Consider the following 26,665-nt stretch of genomic DNA (forward strand, 5'->3'; position numbering starts at 1 on the left):
TTATCTTGATAAAGATTGTATAAAGACTAGTCTGATATTTATTCTCTACTCTTACAGTTAATCAGTTCTTTTTAAATGGTTAGTCAAACTCTTGCTACAAATTAAGTCCATTTCTGAGTCTTTTCTGAGACGGATAAAGACAGCTGTCTAACAATCAGACTCATAATAACTCTTCATATATTTTACTGATATATCTACTTATACCTTTTTCCTCTTCTTGAGATTAAAGATTTTATTTATTTTCCTCCTTGGTACTATTGTGTATGCTTCTTTTTTTTTTTTTTTTTTAGTGGCGCGATCTCGGCTCACTGCAAGCTCCACCTCCTGGGTTCACGCCATTCTCCTGCCTCAGCCTCCCGCGTAGCTGGGATTACAGGCACCTGCCACCACACCTGGCTAATTTTTTGTATTTTTAGTAGAGATGGGGTTTCACCGTGTTAGCCAGCATGGTCTCGATCTCCTGACCTAGTAATCCGCCCGCCTCGGCCTCCCAAAGTGCTGGGATTACAGGCGTGAGCCACCACGCCTGGCGTTTCTTAAATAAATTTTTATTATCTCTAGATACTTTGCCCTAAAATGTGAAAATTGAAACCAAACAACATTCTAATGCAATAATGTTAATCACTCCATAACAGAGATGACTCACTGTCTCACGCATGGGTGGCAACATTCACCGCAGAGCACATGAAAAAAAATCCATGTCTGCTGTAATTAGCTAATTAAAATAAATACAGTAATCCCCTGCTTCAAAAATATGCCAGCTAATTATTCAAGAATTGTCACTTAATATAAAGTCAGTTATTCAAATAATCAGCTATATGTTTATAATATCAACTACAATAAGCAAACAAACATTATTTCTAATTCAGTGGTAAGGAAGGGTACCGCTTACCTCACTGATCTAGAGCTCCTCAGGCAGTTAAGGCCCCACACTAACAATCAAAAAGTTAATCTAACATTAAATAAAACCTGCCACTTTATTCCTCACTTGCTGCCCCAGCTATTGGAGTTCCTCACTCACCTGTGCGATCTGTATGGGCTGAGACAGGGGGATCTGCGTCATGGGCGCGGCAGCAGAGGCGGAGATGGTGGCTCCAGCAGCACTGTGCTGCTGGCTGGCGGAGTGCTGCTGCACTGCAGCAGCCAGCAGCTGTGCCTGTGCCTGTGCCTGCTGGAGTAGTAACTGTTGCTGGGCAGGCGTCAAAGTAAGCTAAACAAAACCAGAACACATTATGGCAAAGTGTTGAAGGAGAAAGTCTCCTAATGCAAGCCAACTGCTTTAAAATAGGTAACTCAAATGATATCAGTCCCCAGCTACCCAACTTCACTTGCTTAGCAGACAGCTAAAATGTTCATCACTGATCAAACTACCATTACTAGCAGAACATTTAAATTAAAATGGTGGTCCCCACTATGGACTTAATCATTCAAGCTTGTCCAGGGCCCTAGGGTTTGGGCAAAAAAGTAATTAACTAGTAAGCAAGAAAAACAAAAAGAATCACCACTGACAAGATATGAAAATACATTTACACACAACCAAACAGCAAGTGATTAGTCAGATGAATGAGGAACAAGGATGCTGGATATAACCAAGGAAAGAACTGATAACGCCCAGCTGCTTCCCATTAGCACGAATCCCTGCCATATTCCATCATTTCCATTAAGTCCAAAGATATGACTAAAGAATATGAGCTCCATTTGTTTCTTTTCCAAGTCTCCCTACAGGCCCCTCCCTAACACAATCTTTTCTGTTATTGAAAGCATTGAGTCTCTGCAACTTTACATCTCCTTTCCAACACATTATCTCTATGAAACAGGTGGTGATAGCCATTCTCTTTACATGCAAATGAACCCTAATGCCCAGGTTTAACAGAAGCTCCAGCCAAAGGAACCTAGAATCCCAACTCCCTCTTACTATTGTAGACACTAGTCACCAAATACAAGACCCAAATAGTAAAGTAGGAAATGTATTTAGAGCATATTTAAAGTTGTTTTCATAATGCAACTTATTTCAAACACACTTAAAGTAGTAAATGTGTTCTACTTTTCTTTTGGTGACAAGTTCTGATTGATCAAACAAGATGGAACCATAATTTTCTGAAGTATATGTACAGTCACTTAGTGCCACAACCTCCTCTAAAAGAATCAAACACAATTTGTGCATTAGAAACATAAGGCTCAAAACGAAACCATTCAAAAACTCAATACCCTTCAAGGGATATGTGTGTATATAAAGTATAGATATATTTTTAATTTTTACATAATATATATATACATACATCTCTACTCATGGGATTTTGTAAACAATTTTGCAACAGTTCTTAAAACAGTTGTCCACTGACAAAACACACTTAACTGGGAAAAAAAGAAAGAAAGAAAACAAAAAACCCTAGGAAATTCTTGGGAGTTAATGTGATGTGAATTGAATAAAAACTATTCCTTACCATTGCCCTAAACCAATCCCCACAAAGATAATTTAATACACAAATTTTCAACATTGGAAAAATATTTTGAATGGTGCCTTAGAGAAAAGACAGCTGAAAACTTAAAAGCTTAATATAGCCAAACAGGCCAATTTATTAACAATAAAAAATAACTGACAGAACTTCTCAGCCTTTTGGCTAAGATCAAGTATAAAAATAAACAATATTTGTTGAATGCTACATGCCAAGCACCGTTCTATAAGCTTTACATGTATTATCTCCAATCTTTACAACAGTAATGTGAGATAGGTATTATTAGTATCTCCATTTAACAGAAGGAAAACAGGTAGAGGGAAATGAAGTAATTAGGCCATACGGTAAGTTGCAGAGCTAGGATATGAAGCCACATGCTTTATTTTAGACCATTACACAGTAACTTAAAGAAAAATGTTTTTCTTTTGCAGGTACTAATCCATTCTTTAACTTCTACCCTGCAGTGATGTCTTAATGCCAAATGGATAACTGCCATTTTCAGTGTAATGATCTCAACTATATGATAATTACTCCATTGCATGATGAAGCAACACCTGAAACAGGGGTTTAATAAGGTTTTTAATTTATCCAGAGCATCCACAATTCTAATAAAAGATATCCTGAAAACTTACGACAAAGATAATTCCTTTTTCAGAGCAACTTACTACCTACAGTGTAGGAAGTTCCTTAAAGACACAATAGTGCCAGGCATAGCCATGTTACTACCAGCTATGATGAACAATTCTAATCAGCTATTGGCCAATGGCAGTTCTGACACAGAAAAAGTTTATTATAATTCTCTCAGTGAACACTTACCCCAGTTATCTGTCCTCCAGCTAGCATAAGCTGGGTCTGGGGAATGGCTGCCTGCACTGAAGGCTGCTGGGAAGGCTGGCTTGGCTGCTGCGAATCCCCCGATTCTTCATTAGATTTAGACTGAGGTGGGGTGGGTAGGAAATAAAAGATTGCAAATAGTTGATTAAAAGAAATGTACTTAAAACCCCATCTTTTAGGAATCATTTAAAACATGAGCTTATTCAGTCATGAGTTCTGGTTTACCTCCTTTATTTGTATTTTCCTAGTTTCACACACCAAGTTTTAAAACTTTTTAATTCTAATGCCAGCAAAGGTGCTATTACAATTTTTAAAAATAAAGTCATCCCCCACAAATTTATAGATTTTTTTCATAGCCCCCAATTCCTCAACTCTAGAAATAGGGGGTAAAGGGAAGAATATATTTTCAATTCACCTCTACATTAGACCTTCCAAACCAATATTTTAACATACACCTGGTGGTCAGTCTGAAACTTCTCCATATACCATCTCAGAGAATGATCACTCGATCCACAGAACTTTCCACCTAATATTTTACAGAACGGTAAATCTAGCAACTCCCATCAACTAACACACAAGCTCAGAGAGAAAATGCTGCAGTCAAGAGAGAGGGGCACGAAGAGAAAATTTTACGGTAATTAAAACTGGTTATGCAAAGCATTAAAATTCTGCATAGATTTGCATATTTCTCACCACCTGTTTTGGGGACTGCAGCAAGGCTAATTAACATAAATGCTCTGATTAATTCTGCCAGTCATTGAGAGATAATTACAGTGCAGGACTGTAAACATTCTGCACTGGAGATACAGCCTGTTTGCCAACATCTCTCTAAGGGATGAAAGTTTACCATGGCAACCAAGGCAATTTTCCGCCTCCTCTCCCTCAGAAAGTAAGGTCACATTATCTCTTTTTCTTTTCTCTCCTTGTTCCTACATGTTACTAGGTCCATATTCAACTGGGTTTCATGAAATGCTCAACCCAAGGTCTTTAGTCATTAGCAACACTGAAATCAATCTTCCATAATACTGTCTTTCTCTCTTGACTGCTAGTTACCTAAACACTATAATGAAAGGAACCAGCAGGTTGATAGAAATATTAAGAGGGCAATGTCTAACACTTGAACTTTGCATGTTGTGCCATATGGTTCAAAGAAGGAAAGTGGCCAGATTTAAGTTTTAACATTTTGATTGTCTATCCACCAACATCTACAAACAGGTTTAATTACAATTATTAGAAGCCTAACATTTTAGGATGGAGAGGAACCCTGGCAATCTTATGAATGTCCCCACTTAAGTACAGATGAGAAAAACTGAACCCAAGGAAGTTATGTGACTTGCCAAAGGTCACACAGCTAGTCAGTGGCAGAATGAGAATGCGAACCTAAGACCCTTGTGTCTCAGTCCAGTGTTCTTTCCTCTTCCCTATAAGGTCTCCCTAAGACATCAAAAATGATAAATAACAAGTCTTTTGGAAACAAACTGGCATTTAAGAGAACTTTCAGGCTGTGTGTTTAGGTATGTGTTATAGCAGTATAACTTAGAAACATTTTTACTGAACTTACACATAAAACTTTGAAAGTAGACTTTTCCTGTCCATTTTTGGTTCATGCACAGTAGCAGAATATAAAACTGATTTTCATTAATGGTAATAATTATCATTATTTGAATCTTCATGAGATTCACTAATTTTGAAAAGGTAATAGTTCTAAGCATTTCCTATTATAAAATATATGCTCACTACAGAAAAATATAAGAAAAAATAAATAAAAGATTGACCCATAATCCCAGGTCCCAGCTTACCTGTACATTTAAAGACTGAGCAGCAGCCTGTAAACTTGTTCCAGCGAGTTGGACCTATAAGTAATCAGGGGAAGTTCTAGTTTAATACTGTTGACATTCATCACAAGGGGTTGTCATCACTAAATAAAGTCTACTATGTGTCACCGAGCTAGAACTGAGAAGACAAAGAAGTTTGTCTTACGGAGTTAAAACTTTATGAACAAGCTCAGTCCCTTCTCAACCCACCCTACCCCACCCCAACGGGTCCCACAGAAAAATGCTGTTAATCTTTTTTTGAAGATGTTTTCCCACACTAAATGAACATTATCAGCCATGCCACACTTGTATTGAATGCTCCTTACATAACATTCTGTTTGTATTCACACAATGCTTAGATTCTAAAATTTTAATTAAACTTCCACATTGTGTTAAAGAACATATAAGCTATCTATATACATTCTTTATTATTAGAAACAATCAGAACCATCTACTTATTTTAATTTCAAATGTTCCATGTATACACCAGAGTAGAAATATATTTACACACCCACACAGCCAAGTCCTTAAAACATTTATAATCATAACTTAAAACTCTTAGCTGAAATAAGAAATCTACCCTATAAACCACACATAAAAGTCTGTCAAAACATTTAATACATTTCATACATTCAGAAAGTTCAAATCATGGTTATGTGAAAATAAGGATACACATGGAATTAAGACCATCATTTGGCAACTATGATAATAACTATGATTTAGGCAGAGTCATCAATGGATAACTAATGGGTGGGAAATCTGAGGAGTAACAGGATATTTACATATTCTCAGCTATGTCTCCAATGATACTTGATACTTACAAAGGGTAAAATAGTATCTTTTCAGTGGAGAAACCTGGCAGACAAATAATCAAGTGAGCACAAACAAGAGTCACCAGGAAGGAGACACAGGCCTTCTGCTAAGATGCACTGAGAGGAATACAGCATTGCTTATGCTGCATCCCTAACAAAAGTGTAGAATCTGAATCTAATCATGATGAAAATCAGACAAACCCAAACTGAGAAACACTACAAAATAACCGGTGTACACTGTTCAAAACTGTCAATGTCCTGAAACAAAGAAAGACTGAGGAGGGAGAAAGAGACTATAAACTAGGCTAGAATAAATGGAAAACTAAACTAGAATGGTGGCAGTGGGAATAAAAAGTAGGAAACATGAAAGTCTCTGCAATGCACTACGTAAGGATCCTGACTGGATTTAGATTAAAAAAAGAGAGTCATGCATTATTCCAGGGTTCAAATCTGGGCAACTGGAAAATGGTAGTACCACTAACAGGGACAGAGAAGATAATGAGTTCCATTTTGTATACACCAGATAGCATCAAGATGTCCTGAGATTAAATATAAATGTTGGTATGGAGCTCAGTGAAGAGTTAAGAGCTAAAACGAATTGACTACTATGTCCTTTATTTGAAACTGCTAGTCCTGTTAGTAGATGAGAACCCTCAAACACAAAAACAAAAAACCAAAATCTGAAGACATATGTAGAACACATTTAAAATATAGTGTAATCAGGAGAGGCCTATCTGAACAGATAATATGTTTAAGGCCTAAAGGCTAAGAAGTCAAAGAGCCCAAGGAAAGAACTTCAGGTACAAAGATTTGAGGAAGATAAAAATTTTATGTGATTTTTACTTATTACGTTTCAGGGTAAAAGTCTGTTGAGGAACGGGATATTTACACAGTCTTTAAAGTACTGCCTCACAGAGTATTACTTACCAGGAGGCAAAAAGACATATTTACAGTGGACAAATCTAATAAACACTACCTTAATAAAATAATCAAACTTAATATCACAATAATGGGACAAAGCAACATGATACGGCTTCTGAATGCACCGAGAGGGACTCAGCATCACTTCTGCTGTATTCCTTTCAAAAATGCATAACTTGGGTTCAGCCGTTGAGGGAACAATCATATTCAAGTTAAATAGGCATTCTATCAAACAGCTGGCCTCTATTCTTCAAAAATGCCAATATCATGAAAGACAAAGACATGCTGAGGAATTGTTCTGGATTGAAGAAGACTTAACAGACATGACAGCTAAACGCAAAGTATGGACTGGATTGTGGGCAGGAAGCATATAAATATGGGCCAATATTGGAAAATGATATCGTATCAATGTTAAATTTCTGGAATTTGAAATTTGCACTGCAGTTTTATAAGAGAATGCTCTTTTTAGGAAAAACATGCTGAAGTATTTAGAAGTAAATGGTTATAATGTCTGCAACTTTCAAAGGGGTTAGCAAAAAACAATTTTTTTTTGGCTCGGTGCCATGGTGTATGCCTATAATCACAGTTACATGCAAGGCAAGAAGATCCCTTGAACTCAGGAGTTGGAGATCAACCTGGGCAACATAATAAGACCTCATTTCAAAAAAAAAAATTTGTACGTGTACATACATACATATACACATATGGTAAAAGCAAAATGTATTTTGTATGTGTACATACATACATATACACATATGGTATAAAGCAAATATGGTAAAATAGTAACAACTGGTGATTCTAGGTGAAGGGCTTTCAGATGAACACTGTTCTATTGTTGTAACTCTTACAAATTTGAAAGTTTTTTTAAAATAGGAAGTTAAAAATAAAAAGAAGAGAGCATTCCTTTACCAACTCCATTTAGCTAGTTTCCAACACCCCTCAAGACTCAGCTCAAAAATCACCCTGAGAGAAATGTCTTAGATTGTACAGGGTAAGCTAATCATTTCTTCCTCAGTAGTCTCATACTTGACCATTTAGTCATCTATGACTTTATTCAACAAATAATTACTGAACACCTGTTGTATTATGGGGTTCTTTGGTAAATGCTGGGACACAGGTAAACAACAAAAGGTTTCCATTTTCATGGAACTTATAGTTAATGGGGCAACAGACCTAAAGCCATCTATTTTGTGTATGTATATTATAATTATGGTAAGGAAAGGTTCAAGGTGCTAATTCTGTCAATAAGGGGCTTGGAAATAGAAGGCAAGTGTCACACTGTTAATTATGTAGCTAATCAGATGCAAGGACTTGTGTCTTGATGGGAGATTCAATGGTGTCGCAATTTCAAATAAAATTCTTTTGTTTGCAGTCCTTTGGTCTGGGTGGTATTGAAGGGTCTGTGATTTTGGTAATCAGTGGCTAGATCTAGACGTCTTGGAGCTGGTACAGGGAGAGTTGCAATCATCTTGGAATTTGGATCCAGAAGGGAGAAAACTGCACATCATCTGTGCACCCTCAGTGATTTTTTAATACATTTGGACCATCACATATTTAAGCCAGATAAAGATGCTTACTAGGTGCCAAATAATTGACTAAATTCTGTCAAAAATGCTATTCCTCTTAGGAACCCAGAAAAATTACTGGAGGCTTGAATATGTTCTTAGAAAAAAAATCAACATGAAAACATTTTTTTCTTCTAGGATATATTTAAAATATATTTTAAAATTCATTTTAGATGTTAATTCATTTTAATATTTTATCTGGAAGTTAATGTCAAAGTTTTTCCATTTCAAAGATATAAACGAAGCTATGTGCCTGAGCAAAAGTGTTCCATTAGGCCTCACCGTAACAGATAATAACTGCTGCCTACATGATATCCATTTGAGTCTGTGAACAAATAAACGGGCTTTAGAACAGCTTCCAGGATTTTACCTGTTTTCAAGTAGAAGAATTTCTTTTATAGTTTAGGTGGGTGATGACATATTTTGATGAAAAGACTTTAGTAAGATGTATATATTCAGTGCTCAGTAACTCAATATATTAATATGTAACCTGTCTTATGTACATATGGGTTTTTCACTGAATCACTACCACTACCATCATTAGGCACCATCACTAGCACCATTACTATCAACACATATAGACCACCAAAATATTGGTCTAATATATAATTGTGAACATAAGTCAAGAGGTTGAGACACTCTGATAATCTAGCTCCCAACTGTTTTCACTGTTTTCCATTTTCAACCAGCTTCCATATTCCAAAACTATTGAGTAGCCAGTGTTTGTTTTTTTACTCCCATTCCCTCTACATTATAGCTAAAGCATGAATGAACAGAATTCATGGTCTGTTTTAGACCCAGGGAAAAAAATGTTGTGACATAGGGTAATAAAGTTGAGGCAGAGTCTTTTGAACCTCAAACTAGGGGGCGGGGGTCACAGTCAAGCAAAAGCCTCTGAGTAGTTGCCCAAATCAACTGTCATGGTCTGGAACTGTTTTAGAGGACAGAAATGAGCTGGGAGCTCAGAGCCTTACACAGCAGGTCTCAGGCAATGGTAGCTACATCTTTCTGGATGATTTTGATAATTTGCTACCATCAGATAGCCACCACAGATACCCACTTATAAAAACAATAAACCAGTTGTTATACACATTCCATTCACAACAAGGAATTCTTTTGTTTCCCACACACCTGTGGGGTCAATGACTATACACTCAACTAAACCATAGGATTTCATACTAACCAAATAGAATGACACAATTACACAATTAGCACTAGGCTTTAAATAATTTAAAAGGTCCCACATTCTGAAATAACTTCCTCAGGCCCCAGTACTTTACGCCTCTATCTTTCACTCTCACTGATGGTTGAGCAGAACATTCCTACCTGATGGAGATGTCCAAGGAAAGCCTGCGCCTGGGCTGTTGAGATTGCTCCTCCTACAGGCACAGGCTGCTTCTGAAAGTCCAGACCATTGGTTTGTGTGCCTAGAAAGCAAGCAAAATAATTTCAACTATTAAAAGAAATAAATGAAATAAAGCACTAGATTTCAGTTACCAACATTCATCAGGCACCTATTTTGCATAAGTACTTTTCTAAGTACCTCCAAGGAGAAGGGATTCAAAAGAAAGGAAACAGTAAACTGGTTTATCTTCTAAAAGCAGGACTGCATGACAAGTACACAAACACTGATAAAGCTTAAGAAACAGAAACAAAAATATAAATAATAAATTACAATCATAAGATGGTATGTGAAAATTCAGATGTGAATGCAGCAACTGGAGCAGCTAGCACAGGAACAGAGTTCAAAGACACCCTGAGGCTCTCTTCTATTTTTCAGCTTACTTGATATGTGGCTTAGACAGAAGAAATTCACTGGCGACTTTGCCAAGAGCAAGAAAGACTTATTATTAACTCTGAACACTTTAATGAATAACAATCTGATGGCAAAAAGCAACCTTCTCCATGATAAGCATAAAGAAAACAATAGCTGTACTAATTCCTTTAATCCTAAACAACAGATTGCTGCATGTATCTCATTAGCAAGGGCCCTGCTGTAATTATATTTTTCAAAATGTTATGCGAGGCTGGGTGTAATGGTTTATGCCTGTAAACCCAGCACTTTGGGAGGCCAAGGTGGGTAGATGGCTTGAGCTCATGAGTTCGAGATCAGCTTGGGCAGCATGGTGAAACCCTGTCTCTATAAAAAATCGGCCAGGTGTGTGGTGGTGTGCGCCTGAAGTCCCAGCTACTCCAGAGGCTAAGGGAGAATGGCTTGAGCCCAGGAGGTGGAGGTTGCAGTGAGCCGAGATCACGCCACTGCACTCCAGCCTGGGTAATAGAGCTAAAACTTGTCTCAAAAAAAAAAAAAAAAAGAAAGAAAGAAAGAAAAGAAAAATGTTATGCAAGAGCTTTTTAACCACTTCTGCTGTGATCTGATATTAGAATAGGGCTAATTTATGGAAAGACATGCCACCCTAACACCCAGACATATTTTCTAAGGGATTATAATACATTGTTTTCAAATTACTATATCCAGTTATTATTTTAAAAAGCCAGAACATTATGTACTGAATAAAACATAATAGGCCACAGGAATCTGTAAGAATTGTCTAGACCATGGATATGGTTCTACACTTCCATTTCCTACCACTCAAACATCCCATTCTTCCCATCCTTACACTTACATGTGCACACACATCCAGAGCAAACCAGTCAGAAGAGCATGAAGTTAGAACCTTACAGCAGTGTTTGTAAGACAGTGCTAACGTCTGCCAATATACACATCCTAATTTCTGGCAGATGTATTACTTAAATAAGAATGAATAATTAGGTATAGAACATGAACCAGAGCCCTATTTGTTTCCTTGAGATAATTATAAAAGATATGTATGAATATTTCACTTTCTAAAAATCATAAAATCGCTTCTATTTTTTCCTAAAGTCTTCCACAAATAGAAAACTACAGAACTACTTAGACATATACAGTTAGTAAAATTAAGAATGCATGCTTGTGTCAAGTAATTGAAAACTTGCGTGAAAATAAAATGTAATTAGAATCACCTCCTTTATTTTTTATTTTTTTCCACAACGAGACATTCTAGTCAAATAAGTAGAGTCACTTCCATAAGCCACATGTAGAAGTTTCACTATTTTAAAGTCATGCGTTTTGTCATTAGTTGTTATCTCTATCTCTATGCAGGATATCAGTCCCTTTGTGGAGATTTTAAGATAGTACAGCATTATATTATTTTGTCAATCATACCTCAATAAAACTGGAGGAAAAAGAGACTGTTCACCATTAGAGAAACATGCTCAAGATATATTAAATAAATCAACAAGACTAAAAGAATATGAGATTTTGAAAAACCGAGACAAGCACTTAAAAGATTAACACACTACTAATAGGAGGTCTTCCAGAACCAAATATTCCACTCTCATGGAGTTTGTGAAAATTCTATATACTAGTTCCACTTTCAAGTTGCCATAAAAATGCTATCAAAGCTTCTTATAAGTCACAAAGCACTAAATAACACAGAGACATTGATGTCTAGTATCCCTGGTACAATGGTCTACTGGTAATAGTATTTAAGTGCCCTGGTTCTGCCTTGGGGGGGAGGAGGAGCTGAAGGCATGGTCTCTGTATTGTAAAATGTTCTTACATTTTTGATATTTTGACATCATAAAAACCTTTCTGGCTGGGGAGAGACTGCCCCTCCCAGGTTTAGCCAATTCTTGGAGACAGCAAAGGGCCCAGCCAGGAGCATGTCTTTGATACACAAACTAACCAATCTAGAGCTATACTTCCTCAATCAGACTCTACAGGCAATATTCTGCCTTCATCCTAGGGCCAGGTACTGGGCAACTAGAGACGACCCCTAGGTGGTCCCAAAGCCCTCTAAAATTATTCAAATTAGCCAATCCTAAACTGTTTACTCTGTCCTGACTTTCCCACAGAAACCCCAACAAAAGTAGTGGCCTAGAGCCAGTGGGTAGCTTTCCCCTCTAATTCCAGCTACTCAGAGGCTGAGGCAGGAAGGATCCTTTGAGGCCCAGGAGCTCGAGGCTGCAACCAGCTACGATCATGCCACTGCAAAAAGGTGATGGCCTAACTATTCCCCTTTAGAAACTCCAGCAAAGGTAGTGGCCTAAACTTTCCACTCACTCCTATATTCTGCCTCCTCACCACTTTGGTGTCTTCCCCATGTGACCCTGCATGGTGTGCTGTGCCTCCTGTCTCTAGGACCTGTGAGTATAATAAACTTTGTTTTCCTGAGCTTTTCTTATGTCACCTATTGTGGCCACACTGGACTAACCATCTCATAACAGAATACAAAACAGTATTCAAAGGTAGTAAGGTAAAAAGAATACTCTTAGACAACTACTCAGATAAATAGAGGAATTTAAGGTGCTAAGGTAGGTTAACCTCTTTTACTGTGGCAACTGCGGCTCCACTGGGAGGTGAGAAGTAGAAGAAAGTAGTTATTACATGGAAATCATTCTTGTAAAACATAAAGACCTAAATTGGACTAAAAGGAAAGGAGAGAGAAACAGATACACACACACACATACCCCAACTGGAAGTTAAGTATGAGCTAGAAATGTGGAGGTAGGTACATTACGGGCCAAAACCAAATAGCACTTGGTTTTGTGTGCCTGGGAGAAAAGGAGCACCCTACATTAGGAGACATAATAGGAGCACCTACATTAGGAGACATGAAGACACAGAGAAACAGAAGGAGCAGTTAGAAAAGTAGAAAAAAAACCATTCAAGATTAGTGTGTTTACAGAAATCCTGAACAGATCAATGAGTAATTAAATGAAATCAGTAATAAAAAACTTAACCAAAAAATCCCTGGACCAGATAGATTCACAGCCAAATTTTACCAGCCGTACAAGGAAGAGCTCGTACCAATTCTACTGAAACTATCCCCCAAAAATCAAGTAGGAGGAACTCCTCCCTAACTTCTTCTATGAAAGCAGCATCATCTTGATACCTAAATCTGGCAATGATACAACAAAAAAAGGAAACTACAGGCCAACATCCAGATGAACATAGATGCGAAAATCCTCAAAAAATATTAGTAATCCAAATCCAGCAGCACATCAAAAAGTCAATTCCCCATGATCAAGTGGGCTTTATTTCTGGGATGCAAGGATGGTTCAACATATACAAATCAGTACGTGATTAACTACACAAACAGAATTAAAACAAAAACCATATGATCATCACAATAGAACCAGAAAAAAGCATTCAATAAAATCTAACATCCCTTTATAATAAAAACTCCTAATAAACTAGGCATTGAAGGAACATACCTCAAAATAATAAGAGCCATCTATGATAAACTCATAGCCAATATCATATGGAACAGTCAAAAGTTGAAAGCATTTCCCCTAAGAACAAGGCAAGGATGTCCACTCTCACCACTGCTATTCAACATAGTACTGAAAGTCCTTGCCAGAGCAATCAGGTAAGAGAAACAAATAAACAGCATCTAAATAGGAAAAGCAGAAGTAAAATTATATAAAGATTCTGCTCAAAGACTCCTAGACCTGATAAACCACTTCAGCGGACTCAGGATACGAAATCAATGTACAAAAATCAGTAGCATTCCTATACATGAATAACGTTCAAGTTGAAAACCAAATCAAGAATACAATCCCATTTACGGTAGCCACAAAATTAAAAAAAATAAAAAATAAAATAAAATAAAATAAAAACAGCTAGGAATACATCTAACCAAGGAGGTGAAAGATATCTATGAGAACTACAAAACACTGTTAAAAGAAATCACAGACGACACAAACAAATAGAAAATAATTCCATGCGCGAGGGTTGGAAAAATCAATACCTTTAAAACGTCTATACTGCCCAAAGCAATCTACAGATTCAACACTAGTCTTATCAAATTACCAACATCATTTTTTTTTACATAATTAGAAAAAAACTATTCTAAAATTCATATAGAACCAAAAAGAGCCTGAATAGCCAAGGCAATCCTAAACAAAAAAGAATAAAGCCAGAAGCATCACATTACCTGACTTCAAGCTATACTACAAGGCTACTGTAATGAAACAGCATGGTACTGGTACAAAAATAGATACACAGACCAATACAACAGAGTAGAGACCTCTAAAATAAAGCCCCACCCCTACACCCAACTGATCTTTGACACAGTCAACAAAAATAAACAATGGGGAACAGGCACCCTATAACGGTGCTGGGAAAACTGGCTGACCATATGCAGAAGAATGAAACTGGACCCCTACGTCTCACTATATACAAAAATTAACTCAAGATGGATTAAATACTTCCATGTAAGACCACAAACTGTAAAAACCCCAGAAGAAAACCTAGGAGATACTCTTGTAAACATTGGCCTAATAAGCAAAGAATTTATGACTAAGTACTCAAAAGCAAATGCAACAAAAATAAAAACAGACAATTGGGATTTAATTAAACTAAAGAGACAGGACTGAGGAGATAGGTACACTGAGGGCCAAAACCAACTATCAAAAGAAACTATCAACAGAATAAACAACCTACAGAATAGGAGAAAATATTAGCAAACTGTGCATCCAAAAAAGGACTAATATCCAAAATCTGTAAGGAACTTAAATCAACAAGAAAAAAAACTTCATTAAAAAGCAGGCAAAGACAGACACGTCTCAAAAGAAGACATACAAGCAAGTCAACAAACATGAAAAAATGCTCAACATCACTAATCATCAGAAATGCAAATCAAAATAACAATGAGATACCATCTCACACTAGGCAGACTATTATTAAAAAGTAAAAAAAAAACAAACAAACCCACAAATGTTGACAAAGCTGAAAAAAAAACCACGTACACACTGTTGGTAGGAATGCAAATTAGTTCAGTCCCTGTGGAAAGCAGTTTGGCAATTTCTCAAAGAACTAAAAACAGAATTACCATTCAACCTAGCAATCCCATTACTGGATATATACCCAAAGAAAAAGAAATCGTTCTACCCAAAAGACACCTGCATTTGCATGTTTATCACAGCACTATTCACAACAGCAGAGACATGGAATCAACCCAAGTGCCCAAAACAGTGGATTAGATAAAGAAAATATGGTACATATGCACCGTGGAATACTATGCAGCCATAAACAGAACAAAATCCATGCAGTAATACGGATGCAGCTGGAGGCCATTTTCCTAAGTGAATTAACACAGGAACAGAAAACCAAATACCACATATTCTCACATTTAAGTGGGAGTTAAACACATAAGACACAAAGACAGAAACAGACACTAGGGATTCCAAAAGGGGGAAGGGAAGGAGAAGGCAAGGGCTGAAAAACTACCTACAGGTACTAGGTTTGCTACTTGGGTGACAGAATCATTAGAATCATCTCAGCATCAGGCGATATACCCATGTAACAAACCTGTGCGTTTACCCCCTACATCTAAAACAAAAATAGTTAAAAAAAAAAAAAAAAGTCTAGTGTGTTTCAGGAGCCAGGGATGAGAAAGCTACAAGGATGGAGTGGTTTAATACTATTAAATGGTACAGAGAAGATAAGGATAAGAGCACTGAGAAATAAATAAATCCAAAGAAAATAGAGGGAAAGGTAATAATAAAGGTAAGACCAATAATGAATACCATTAAAAAAAACTTCCACATAATAGAAACACCAACTTGGTTCTTTCAAAAGAATCTTGTCACTTTGTAACGTATAAACTTCTGGTAAGATGGAACAAGAAAATAAGAGAGAAGGAGCAAACAAACAATTTGAGTGTAACAAAAAGGCCTATCAAAAACTGCTGCAGGTCAGGTGCAGTAGCTCAAGCCTGTATCCCAGCACTCTAGACAGGCTGAAGCAGAAGAAATACTTGAGGCCAGGAGTTCAAGACCAGCCTGAGCAGCACAGTCAGAACCTGTCTCAAAAAAAAAAAAAAAAAAAAAAAAAAAAAAAAAAAAAAAGCTGCAGATAATAAAAAGATCAAGAATATATTGTGAAGCGTTTCATGTCAATACAATTAAAACTTAAAAATGAATAACTCTATAGAAAATATAATTTATCAAGACTGACTCAAGAAGAAATAGAAAATCCGTAGAGTCCCACAGCATTTAAGGAAACTGAATTAGTAGGTAAGTAAAAATCTTCCCAAGAGAATAAAAAGCCTTGTTGATTTTACCCAAGTGCTTCCAAAAATTCAAGGAACAAATAATTCTAATCCTCCACAAACATTTCCAGAGAACAACAAAACCAGAAACACTTCTAACTCATTTTATGAGACCAGCATAACCTCGATACCATAACCTGATAAAGTGTGAAAAATATAAATACAAGCCAGTTTCATTCATAAACATATATGAAAAAATACTAAATAATAATAGCAAACCTAATCTACTAATATAAAATATTATGGCTAAGGTAGATCTAGGGAGTCTGAGGCAGGAGAATCACTTGAACCTGGGAAGCAGAGGTTGCAGTGAGCCGAGATCGCGCCACTGCACTCCTGCCTGGGCAACGAGAGCGAAACACCATCTCAAAAAAAAAAAAAAAAAATGAAAAGAAAAAAGATCAATTAGGCCAGATGCGGTGGCTCATGCCTATTGGGTAATCCCAGCACTTTGGAAGGTCGAGACAGGCAGATCACGAGGTCAAGAGATCAAGACCATCCTGGCCAACATGGTGAAACCCCATCTCTACTAAAAATACAAAAATTAGCTGGGTGTAGTGATGCGCGCCTGTAGTCCCAGCTATTCAGGAGGCTGAGGCAGGGGGATTGCTTGAACCCAGGAAGCGGAGGTTGCAATGAGCCGAGATAGCGCCATTGCACTCCAGCCTGAAGACAGAGTGAGACTCTGTCTCAAAAAAAAAAAAAAAAATCAATAAGATTCACCAAGTTCAATAAAGGGCGGGGTGGAATCATATAGAAATCTCAAAAGATGCATAAAACTCTTAGACAAATACAATATCCACTTACGATAAAAATTCTTGGCATAAGGACTGGGTGTGCTGGCTCATACCTGTAATCCTAGCATTTTGGGAGGCTGAGGCAGGTGGATTATTTGAGCTCTGGAGTTTGAGATGAGCCTGGGCAACATGATGAAACCCCATCTCTACCAAAAATACCAAAATCAGCCAGGCGTGATGGTGCACACCTGTAGTCCCAGCAACTTGGGCTGAGGGGGGAAGGACTGCTTGAACCCAGAAGGTTGAGGCCGCAGTGAGCCCACGTCACACCACTACACTCCTGCCTGGGGAACAAAGTGAGACCCCGTCTCACAAAGAAGCGGGGGGGTAGGGTGGGTGAGGCGTGGCAATCTTGGCATAGGAATACAAGTTTCTTTAACTTGATAAAGAATAAGCATTAAAATAAATAAACATCATAGTTTATGGTGAAAAATTAAAAGCATTTCCTTTAAGATTAAGAAGAAGATAAGGGGGCCAGTTACTGTTACAATAGGTAGACAGACATGAGCAGGGCAGAGGGCTCTTCCCTTGCCCACTAGGAATGTCGGGTGATGGTCTGGCAGTTTTCATATTGCCTAAGTGATAAATTGGCAGCCGGCTTCAGGGAAAGGCCAGTTCCTAATGGTCCACACCTGTTGTGCTAAAGTGTTAATTGAAGGCAGGGACCAGGGAGAAGTAATTTCTTGAGCATGTGTATTAAGAGACAAAATGGCGGAATATGACCTTCTGGGGGCACACCACCAGAAAAGGGAAGAAAACCTCAGATGGGCATGTCTACAACTTCCTAAACACACTGCGCCTGCTCACCTCCCAAGGGTAAGGAGGGCACCTCACATGTGGGCAGCCCACCTCAAGGAAGAATCATGGGAAAGGGGCCAGCCTATAAAGTCCCAGGATCAAGGTTAAACACTGCACTTGACCTCGGTGCCTGCTTGGGACTCTTCTAAGTGTACTTTCCTTTCTTTCCTGTTCTAAAGCCTGTGTAAGTAAACTTCCACTCATGCTCTGAAACTTGCCTTGGTCTCTTCTGCTGCCTTATGCCCCTCAGTCGAATTCTTTCTTCTGAGGAGGCAAGAAATGAAGTTGCTGCAGACCCGTATATATTTGCCGCCAGTGACTCAAATACCTTCTACCGGTAACACATTTGATGCTGTGAAACTTGGATATTTGCCACTGGTAACATTACTACTACTTCTATCATACTCCAAGGCCTATCCAGCAAAACAAGACAAAAAAGAAAACATCTGAGTTGGAAAAAACAAAATAAAACCCTTTGCAGGTGATTTGTGTGTACAGAATGTTCTAAGGAATCTAATAATTTATTATTAGAATAAGAGAGTTTAATGAGGATGCAGCACACAAAATCTACTTTAAAACTGCCTTTGTGGCCGGGCAGGGTGGCTCACGCCTGTAATCCTAGCAGGCGTGAGCCAGGGCGGGCAGATCCCTTGAGCCCAGGAGTAGAGACCAGCCTGGGCAACATGGTGAAACCCTGCCTCTACAAGAAAAAAAAAAAAGAAAAAGAAAAAGAAAAATTAGCTAGGCGTGGTGGGACGTGCCTATAGTCCCAGCTACTTAGTAACAGTATAGTCCCAGTACTAAGTAACATACGTAGGAGGCTGAGGTGGGAGGATCACCTGATCTGAGGGAAGTCGAGGCTGCAGTGAGCCATGATCCTGCCACTGCACTCCAGTGTGGGCAACAAAGTGAGACCCTGTCTCAAAAAATAATAATAATAATAAAATTGTCTTTGTATATTCCAAATGAAAATTTTTAAAGATTTTATTTATAAACACTTAAAAGATACAAAGTCCTGAAAATAAATCTATCAAAATACAGCAAGTTCCATAGGCAGAAAATTATAAAACTTTATTTAAAAACAAAGACATGGCTGGGCATGGAGGCTCGCACTTATAATCCCAGAGATTTGAGAGGTGGGAGGATCGCTTAAGGCCAGGAGTTTGACACCAGCTTGAGCAACATAGTGAAAAAAAATAGTAATTAAAAATGTGCAGTTATTATAGTATGCCAGTTGTATAGACAGATGCCAGCTCAATATTGTAAAAATGTCAGTTCTCCCCAAACTGACCTATGGATTCAAAGTAAATTCATATCAAAATCTCAATAAATTATTTTCTCTCTTTGTCTTTTTTTTGGAGCAGAGGGGTAGAACTTAACAAGTTGATTCTAAAATTTACATAGAATGGCATGGGGCCAAGATGTTCTTTAAAACATGGAGACGTGGATTATCAAGATATTAACATTTAGAGAGCAATAATAATTGAGGCAGTGTGGTATTAGCATAGGGATCAACACATATACCAGTGCAGAGTCTAGAGACAGAGGTACACACACCTATGAACACTTGAAACATGACAGAGGTGAGGAAGGGATGAAAGATGACAGATCAATGAGGAAAGGGTGGAGTTTTTAATAAAGGGGTAGCTGGGTATCTATTTAAAAAACAAAAAACAAAAAACTAGACACATTACACTATACTAAAAAAAAAAAAAGAAAGAAAAACGAAAATTTCAGAAGGATTAAAAGCCAAAATGTGAAATGCAAAACTATAACATTCTTAGCAGATAACATAAAAGAATATCATTCTAACCTTGGGAAAGTGAAGAATTTCTTTATCAAGAACCAAAAGATGAAAACACATAAATTTAACTACTTTAAAATTAAAAGCTCATCAAAGGGCTACATAAAGTGAATTGAAAAAAGAAAATATTTACAATCCATACAAACAACAAAGGATTAGTATTCAGAATACACAAAGAACTCCTATGAGTCAATAAGAAAAAGTCAACCCAATAGAAAAAATAGGCAAGATAAATGAATAGGAATTTAACAAAGGAAGAAACACAGATGGCCCATAAACACAGGAAAAGATGTTCAATCTGCTTGGAAACTATGGAAATGCAAATTAAAACCCCAATGAGATACCATTTTACACCTGATAAATTGGCTAAAATTGCAAAGTCGGTTAATTCCAGTTGCTATTAGTAGCAGTATAAACCAGTACAAATGCTTTGGAAAACTGGCTGGCAGTACTAAGTAACATTAGAACAAGTTCAGCAATAACACTATTAAGAAAATACTCTGGGTACTCACACCTGTAATCCCAGCACTTCAGGAGGCTGAGACGGGCAGATCACCTGAGGTCAGGAGTCTGAGACCAGCCTGGCCAACATGGTGAAACCCCATCTTTACTAAAAATATAAAAATCAGCTGAGCGTGGTGGAGGGTGCTTGTAATCCCAGCCACTAGGGAGGCTGAGTCAGGAGAATTGCTTGAACCCGGGAGGCCGAGGTTGCAGTGAGCTGAGATTGCACCACTGCACTCCAGCCTGGGTGACAGAGTGAGACTCTGTCAAAAAATAAATAAATAAATAAAAATAAAGAAAATACTCTGGGGACTTTTTCACAATATGTATCAAGAGATAAGTACAAAGTCATTTATAGCCATATTATTTGTAATAGCAAAAGCCTAGAAATAACCCAAATGTCCATCAATAATGGAATAAACAAACATTCTAATGTAGTCATACAATGGGATATTATATCCAGTGAAAATGAATTATAGGTATATGTACTAACATGGATGAATCTCAAACACATAATGTTGAGCAAAAGAAATCAGTAATAAAATATCCATGGTACAGTATAATTCAATTTCATTAAGGAAACAGGCAAATCTAAGTAATGTGTTATTTGAGGATAAATATGTAGATGGAAAAATATTTTGAGTGAAAAGCAATGTCACCATTAACGCTAACTTCGGGATAATGGTTATTTTTGTGGTAGAAGAATGGAATATGTTCAGGGTGGGCCTACAGAAGCCTTCTGAGGAATGGTAACATTCTACTTTATGGCCACAGTGGTAGATATGAGTACTTAAACGCTACATTCATGTTTACATACAAGTTTTTACAATTACTTTTGCATAAAATCGTAAAAGAATCAACAATAAAAAAAAGTGCAACAAAATTCTGGGTACACATCCAGATTGCAAGGAATAAAGGCAAAAGCAGGTAATAATGAAGCCAAGGTGGTGAGTGATGATCGTTTCTTTCATAAGTCAGGTACTGGTGGGACAGCGTGAGGATGATAATTCAAAGGGGCAGATAGGGTGGAAGGAAAGACTTGAGGTTGATAAAACCTGAGCAAACTTAAAAGACTGAAAGAGTCTGTGGAAGGGATATGCTGAAAAGGTAAGAACAATAGCAGGTTGAAAGATAGGGCAGAAACCTGAAGGGTACGAGAAGACAATTCAAATAATGGAGGCGGTGGGGGTAAAGAGAGATATTTCTTTGTCAGATGCAAAAAAAAGGAGAAGGTAGGTAAAAACAGAAAAATGTAAAGTATTGAAGAGGGAGGTGGTGAGGCTCAAATCAGACAGCTACAATTTTTTCAGTAATCAAAAGGCAGATATTTTCAGAAAACGAAAGAGCAAAACAGAAATAGAGAAGACTGGAAATATGCAATGAAAAATGTGACAGGGAATAAATTAGAGGTGAATCCAAGGTTAGCACCAGTGACAGTGAAGACCCAGCTGAGAGACAGTTGGATTTATATTAAGTTCAAGCACTGGAGAGTCCTCATCTCCCAGAAAGTTCTGTTTTTCTCTTCATAGCCAGCAGTCAAGGATCAAATAGGCAAAGGTTTCTTCCCTTCATGAACAGTTCATATTACTCAGCTTTGCACAGGATTCAGGCATTTAAATGTCTTTCAGCGCTCAGCTCAAATGCTATTTTCTTTCATGTTTCCCATCTCTCTAACCCAAAAGCAATAATCTATACCTTCTTACTACGAAAACACATTTGGTACTTCCTCAACATTTTGTGGGAGTGAGGGAAGAAATAAAATTGAGCTAAAGTACATATGACACAGATGAATATGAATCTCAAGCCCGCTATACTAAGTAAAAGCAGCCAGATTCAAAGGGTACATCCACATGATTCTATTTATTTCATATTTTGGAAATGGTAAAGCTGAAAGGGACATTAAAAAGAACTAATCAAGCTCCTTGTTTTACAAATAAGAAATTTTTTCTAATATACAGAAATACTTCCACTGAAATAACCAAGCTGGACAGTAATTGAGCTCAGACTGAAATTCCGAGCCTTCCACCGATGTGTCTAGCACCCCTGCTTCAACTCTCTCCCAACTGCCCTTTCTACTAAACCATCCAATGACGAAGGACTCCAATTCAATGCTCATTCACAAATATTAGCTAAGTGACAAATCAGTAATTGAGGCCATGATCAGGCTCATAAGGGGACATAAGATGACAAAGTAGTAGAATTCTGGCCTTTGCTATCTATCTCACAGCTAGCTACTTCAACTACATTTCTTTTACATTAAAATAAAGTTTTTAAAAAGGAATCAAATCAAATTTTATAGCCCACAAGAAATATTACATTTTATAAAGGACAACTTTGTCAAAAAACGTCTTCAAATAGGAAATGCATCAAAATGTTAATAGTGAATACATTATTCTGTATTTTTCAAATTCTCTACCATGATGAGTATTACCATTAAGTTGTGATAACAGCTTTAATTTTTATTGCTAAAATTTTCCTAAAATGGGCATCCTTTCAATTTATCCTTCAATGTCATCTCCAAAGCAATCAGTCTCCAGTCTCTTAAAAGAGACACACTTCTGCTGTTTGAATTCTGCCCAGGTGTGCATCTATTTTTGCGGTGGGAGGACAGTCCTCTCCTTTATCCTATTCCTGTTGTCATTTTTCCACAAATGAGAATGGAAATCTACATCCTATGAACATTAATTTTAAAATGTATAAATGAGAGAGGAAACATTACACATTAGGGAAAGAAGGAGAAAAGAAGAGGTGTGAGGGAGGAGAGGAGAGTCAGGGAGAAAGCTAAGGTGAAACCCTCAAATAGGATGAAAATGCAGATATCCTTCACCCTCCTCTCTAGCTCTGAAAATCCTAGTCATTATGAAATATCCAGCCTGGAATCTACTTCCTTCAAGAAGACTTTAAGGGCCAGCCTAATTATAAATAATATTTCCAAAATCTTAACTCCTATAAAATCTAGTTTTTCTTAGGACGTTTAATCATTACCTAAGATATAACATTAATAGTTTCTTTTCTTTTTTTTCTTTCTTTCTTTTTTTTTTGAGATGGTGCTTCGTTCTTGTTGACCAGGCTGGAGTGCAGTGGCGCGATCTCGGCTCACTGCAACCCTGCGCCTCCCAGGTTCAAGTGATTCTCCTGCCTCAGCCTCCCAAGTAGTTGGGATTACAGGCATGTGCCACCATACCCAGCTAATTTTGTTTGTTTGTTTTGAGACAGAGTTTCGCTCTTGTTGCCCAAGTTGGAATGCAAGTGGCACAGTTTCAGCTCACTGCAACTTCCGTCTCCCCGGTTCAAGCGATTCTCCTGTCTCAGCCTCCTGAGGAGCTGAGATTACAGGCACGTGCCACCACACCCAGTTAATTTTTTGTATTTTTAGTAGGGATGGGGTTTCACCATGTCGGCCAGGCTGGTCTAGAACTCCTGACCTTAGGTGATCCACCCACCTCAGCCTCCCAAAGTGCTTGGATTACAGGTGTGAGCCACCATGACTGGCCAACATTAATAGTTTCAAAACAGATCAACCTTTTGAGCCCAGAAATTAAAACACAGATAATACTTTTTTTTTGAGACGGAGTTTCGCTTTTGTTGCCCAGGCTGGAGTGCAATGGCATGATCTCGGCTGACTGCAACCTTGGCCTCCCGGGTTCAAGCGATTCTCCTGTCTCAGCCTCCCTAGTAGCTGGGATTACAGGCATGCGCCACCACGCCTGGCTAATTTTGTATTTTTAGTAGAGATGGGGTTTCTCCATGTTGGTCAGGCTGGTCTCGAACTCCCGACCTCAGGTGATCTGCCCGCCTCAGCCTCCTGAAGTGCTGGGATTATAGGCATGAGCCACTGTGCCCAGCCTAACACAGATAATACATTTTCTTTTCTTTTTTTTTTTTTTTTGAGATGGAGTCTTGCTCTGTCGCCCAGGCTGAAGTGCAGTGGCAAGATCTTGGCTCACTGCAACCTCCACCTCTCAGGTTCAAGCAATTCTCCTGCCTCATCTGTTCAGGACCTAGCTACATCTGAAGGAAATCATGACACTTTAAAAAGAAAAAAAATCTGTCTTTTGCAATGTCGGTTCCCCATGTTCTTTAGCTAAATGCATGGAAATACATTTGTTACTATAGGTCTCAGACTAAGTATCAGAATCACACAGACGACAAAACAGAATTAAATCAGAGTAAGAAAGTTGGCTGCAGAGAACTGAGTTTTCTGGAACCCTGGAAAATATTTGTAAATAGCCCATTTCCAACAAAAGAACAAACAAGATTCATTCTCAACGGAGACCAAAATCCTGAATATGTAAAAAGGCAAGGTACTCTTTTTATTCTCTCATCTGATATGATCCTACTTGCAGGGGGCAAGGGAAACTACATTAAGTATAGTACACCTGTTCTGAAATGACTTTGCCTCCCAATAATACTTAGTATCATTGGCTTATTGGGAACTTAATCTAACTTGATGTGGATGTAATCTTTTCTTGTTAATCAAAACTCACCTGAAACCCTATACAACCTTTATTTTTAATCTACTCCAAAGCAATGATTACTTTGAAATATGAATATAAAAATATTCAGCTGTTTTCTTAAATCTTAGCCATCTGATGTGTTCATGTTTACAGTTCAGTAGAAATTTCTCTTCCCTTGAATGAACAGTTTTACCTTTATAAGAAATGGCTTTAGATAAAATTATTATGCCCATATACACAAGACTATGACTGAATCATCTCCTATTTTGAATGAAACAATTATTTTTGCTTATGTGCATTTTCTATTTTTATATAATTATTTAGGAACAAACAAAAACAACAACAAATGAGAACCAGGAATATCACATAGCAAAAGATCCTGCTGTAAAAATAAATGCTGTATTCAATAAACATTTATTGAGAATTGATATTCCAGATGCTGAGGTTATAAAAATGAATACACCACAGTCATTGCTCTTAAGTAGTTCTCAGGCCTATTCATTAATTGATTAATTCATTCAAAAAATACGTATTGAGCATATACTGTATAGCAAGCACTGTTCCAGGTGTCAGAGATGCAGCAGTGGAGAGACAAAAATAATGTCCTTCGTGGAGCTTACATTCTAGTTGGGAAATAGATAATAAAAATGAAAAAATACTGAATATCAGATACAAATAAATGCTATGGAAAAATAAAGAGGAAAAGGGATAGCGAGTCTGGCCGGGGTGCACAAGTAATGCATTTATGAATTCCATATTCATAAAAATATATATACAATGTGGAAAGTATAAAACAGATACCACAGAGGCTACTGACAAGAACATTAAAAGAAGACTTTAAGGGGAAAGGGAGAAGGCAAGGTCAGGGAAGCTTCCTGGAGACAACATTTCAGATAAATCTTAAGAGGATGAGATGGAATTAATTGGAAAAGGTTGAGTGAGGGAAGAAAATACCAAGCATTTCTATACCAAAAGTAGAAGACACCGTGGCCACGTTAAAAAATAAAATCTAAGAATTTTAACAATTTTAAATACCCTGTTAGGTCCTAGGGTTACAAAGTCATATTCCCATACTACAAGGAGCTCACAGTTAGGTTTGGGTGGCAGACAAGTAAATAAGTAATACAAAAGACAAGCACTATTTAAAAAAATAAGATATCTATGAAAAGTGGTATCTAAAAAAAGTGGAAGGTAGAACACAAAAAAGAATAAGGTACTGTCACTGTCCTCAAGCCAAGCAAAGTAGAGCACTTACTTGCTCTTAGAAAGGTACAAAGAGTTTTGAGAGGTTTAGTGTGGCTAAGATGTAGGAGAGATGAGGTGATACAGGTAGTTCAGGGTAAGAGAGTAAGGCACAAACAACCAAGGTGACAAAAGTCAAACATCTAACTGCTTAGATGTAAACACAATTTATTATTGCCCATTCTCATCTCATTATTACAAGATATTTTGACTATAAGATAGAGGAAAATACACAAAAACATTGGAAAAAAGGAGGAGGTTTCAGTTATTATTATTATTATTATTTCCTGGGGAAAATGAATGAAGAGTTGCTACTTTTTAAAGTACATTATCTAATCCCATTAAAATGGCTATAATTTTTTTAAAGAAGAAAATAAGTGTTGGCAGGGATGCAGAGAAATTGGAATCCTTGTACATTGATTGTGGAAATATAAAATGGTTCAGCTGCTATAGAAAAAAGTTTGGCGGTAATTCTATGTTTAACTATTTGAAGGACCATCAAAAAGTGGACCCAGCAACTTCACTGCTAGACATACAGTCACGTACCATATAAAGACATTTC

General features: G+C 37.5%; 1 protein-coding gene across 6 annotated transcripts in view; it reads right to left on the reverse strand.

The window, feature by feature from the left end:
- POU2F1 (POU class 2 homeobox 1) overlaps nucleotides 1-26,665 on the reverse strand; it is a 206,391-nt gene that overhangs the window by 51,970 nt on the left and 127,756 nt on the right. For all 6 annotated transcript variants that reach the window (XM_016961676.4, XM_063787103.1, XM_063787136.1 and 3 more), the window contains 4 exon segments: nucleotides 9,729-9,829; nucleotides 5,090-5,143; nucleotides 3,273-3,392; nucleotides 1,022-1,210 (listed from right to left, as the gene is read on the reverse strand). In XM_016961676.4, coding sequence (XP_016817165.1) covers nucleotides 1,022-1,210; nucleotides 3,273-3,392; nucleotides 5,090-5,143; nucleotides 9,729-9,829 — 464 coding nt within the window.

This window comes from Pan troglodytes, chromosome 1, assembly GCF_028858775.2.
Source record: "Pan troglodytes isolate AG18354 chromosome 1, NHGRI_mPanTro3-v2.0_pri, whole genome shotgun sequence".
In the NCBI taxonomy this organism is placed as follows: Eukaryota; Metazoa; Chordata; class Mammalia; order Primates; family Hominidae; genus Pan; species Pan troglodytes.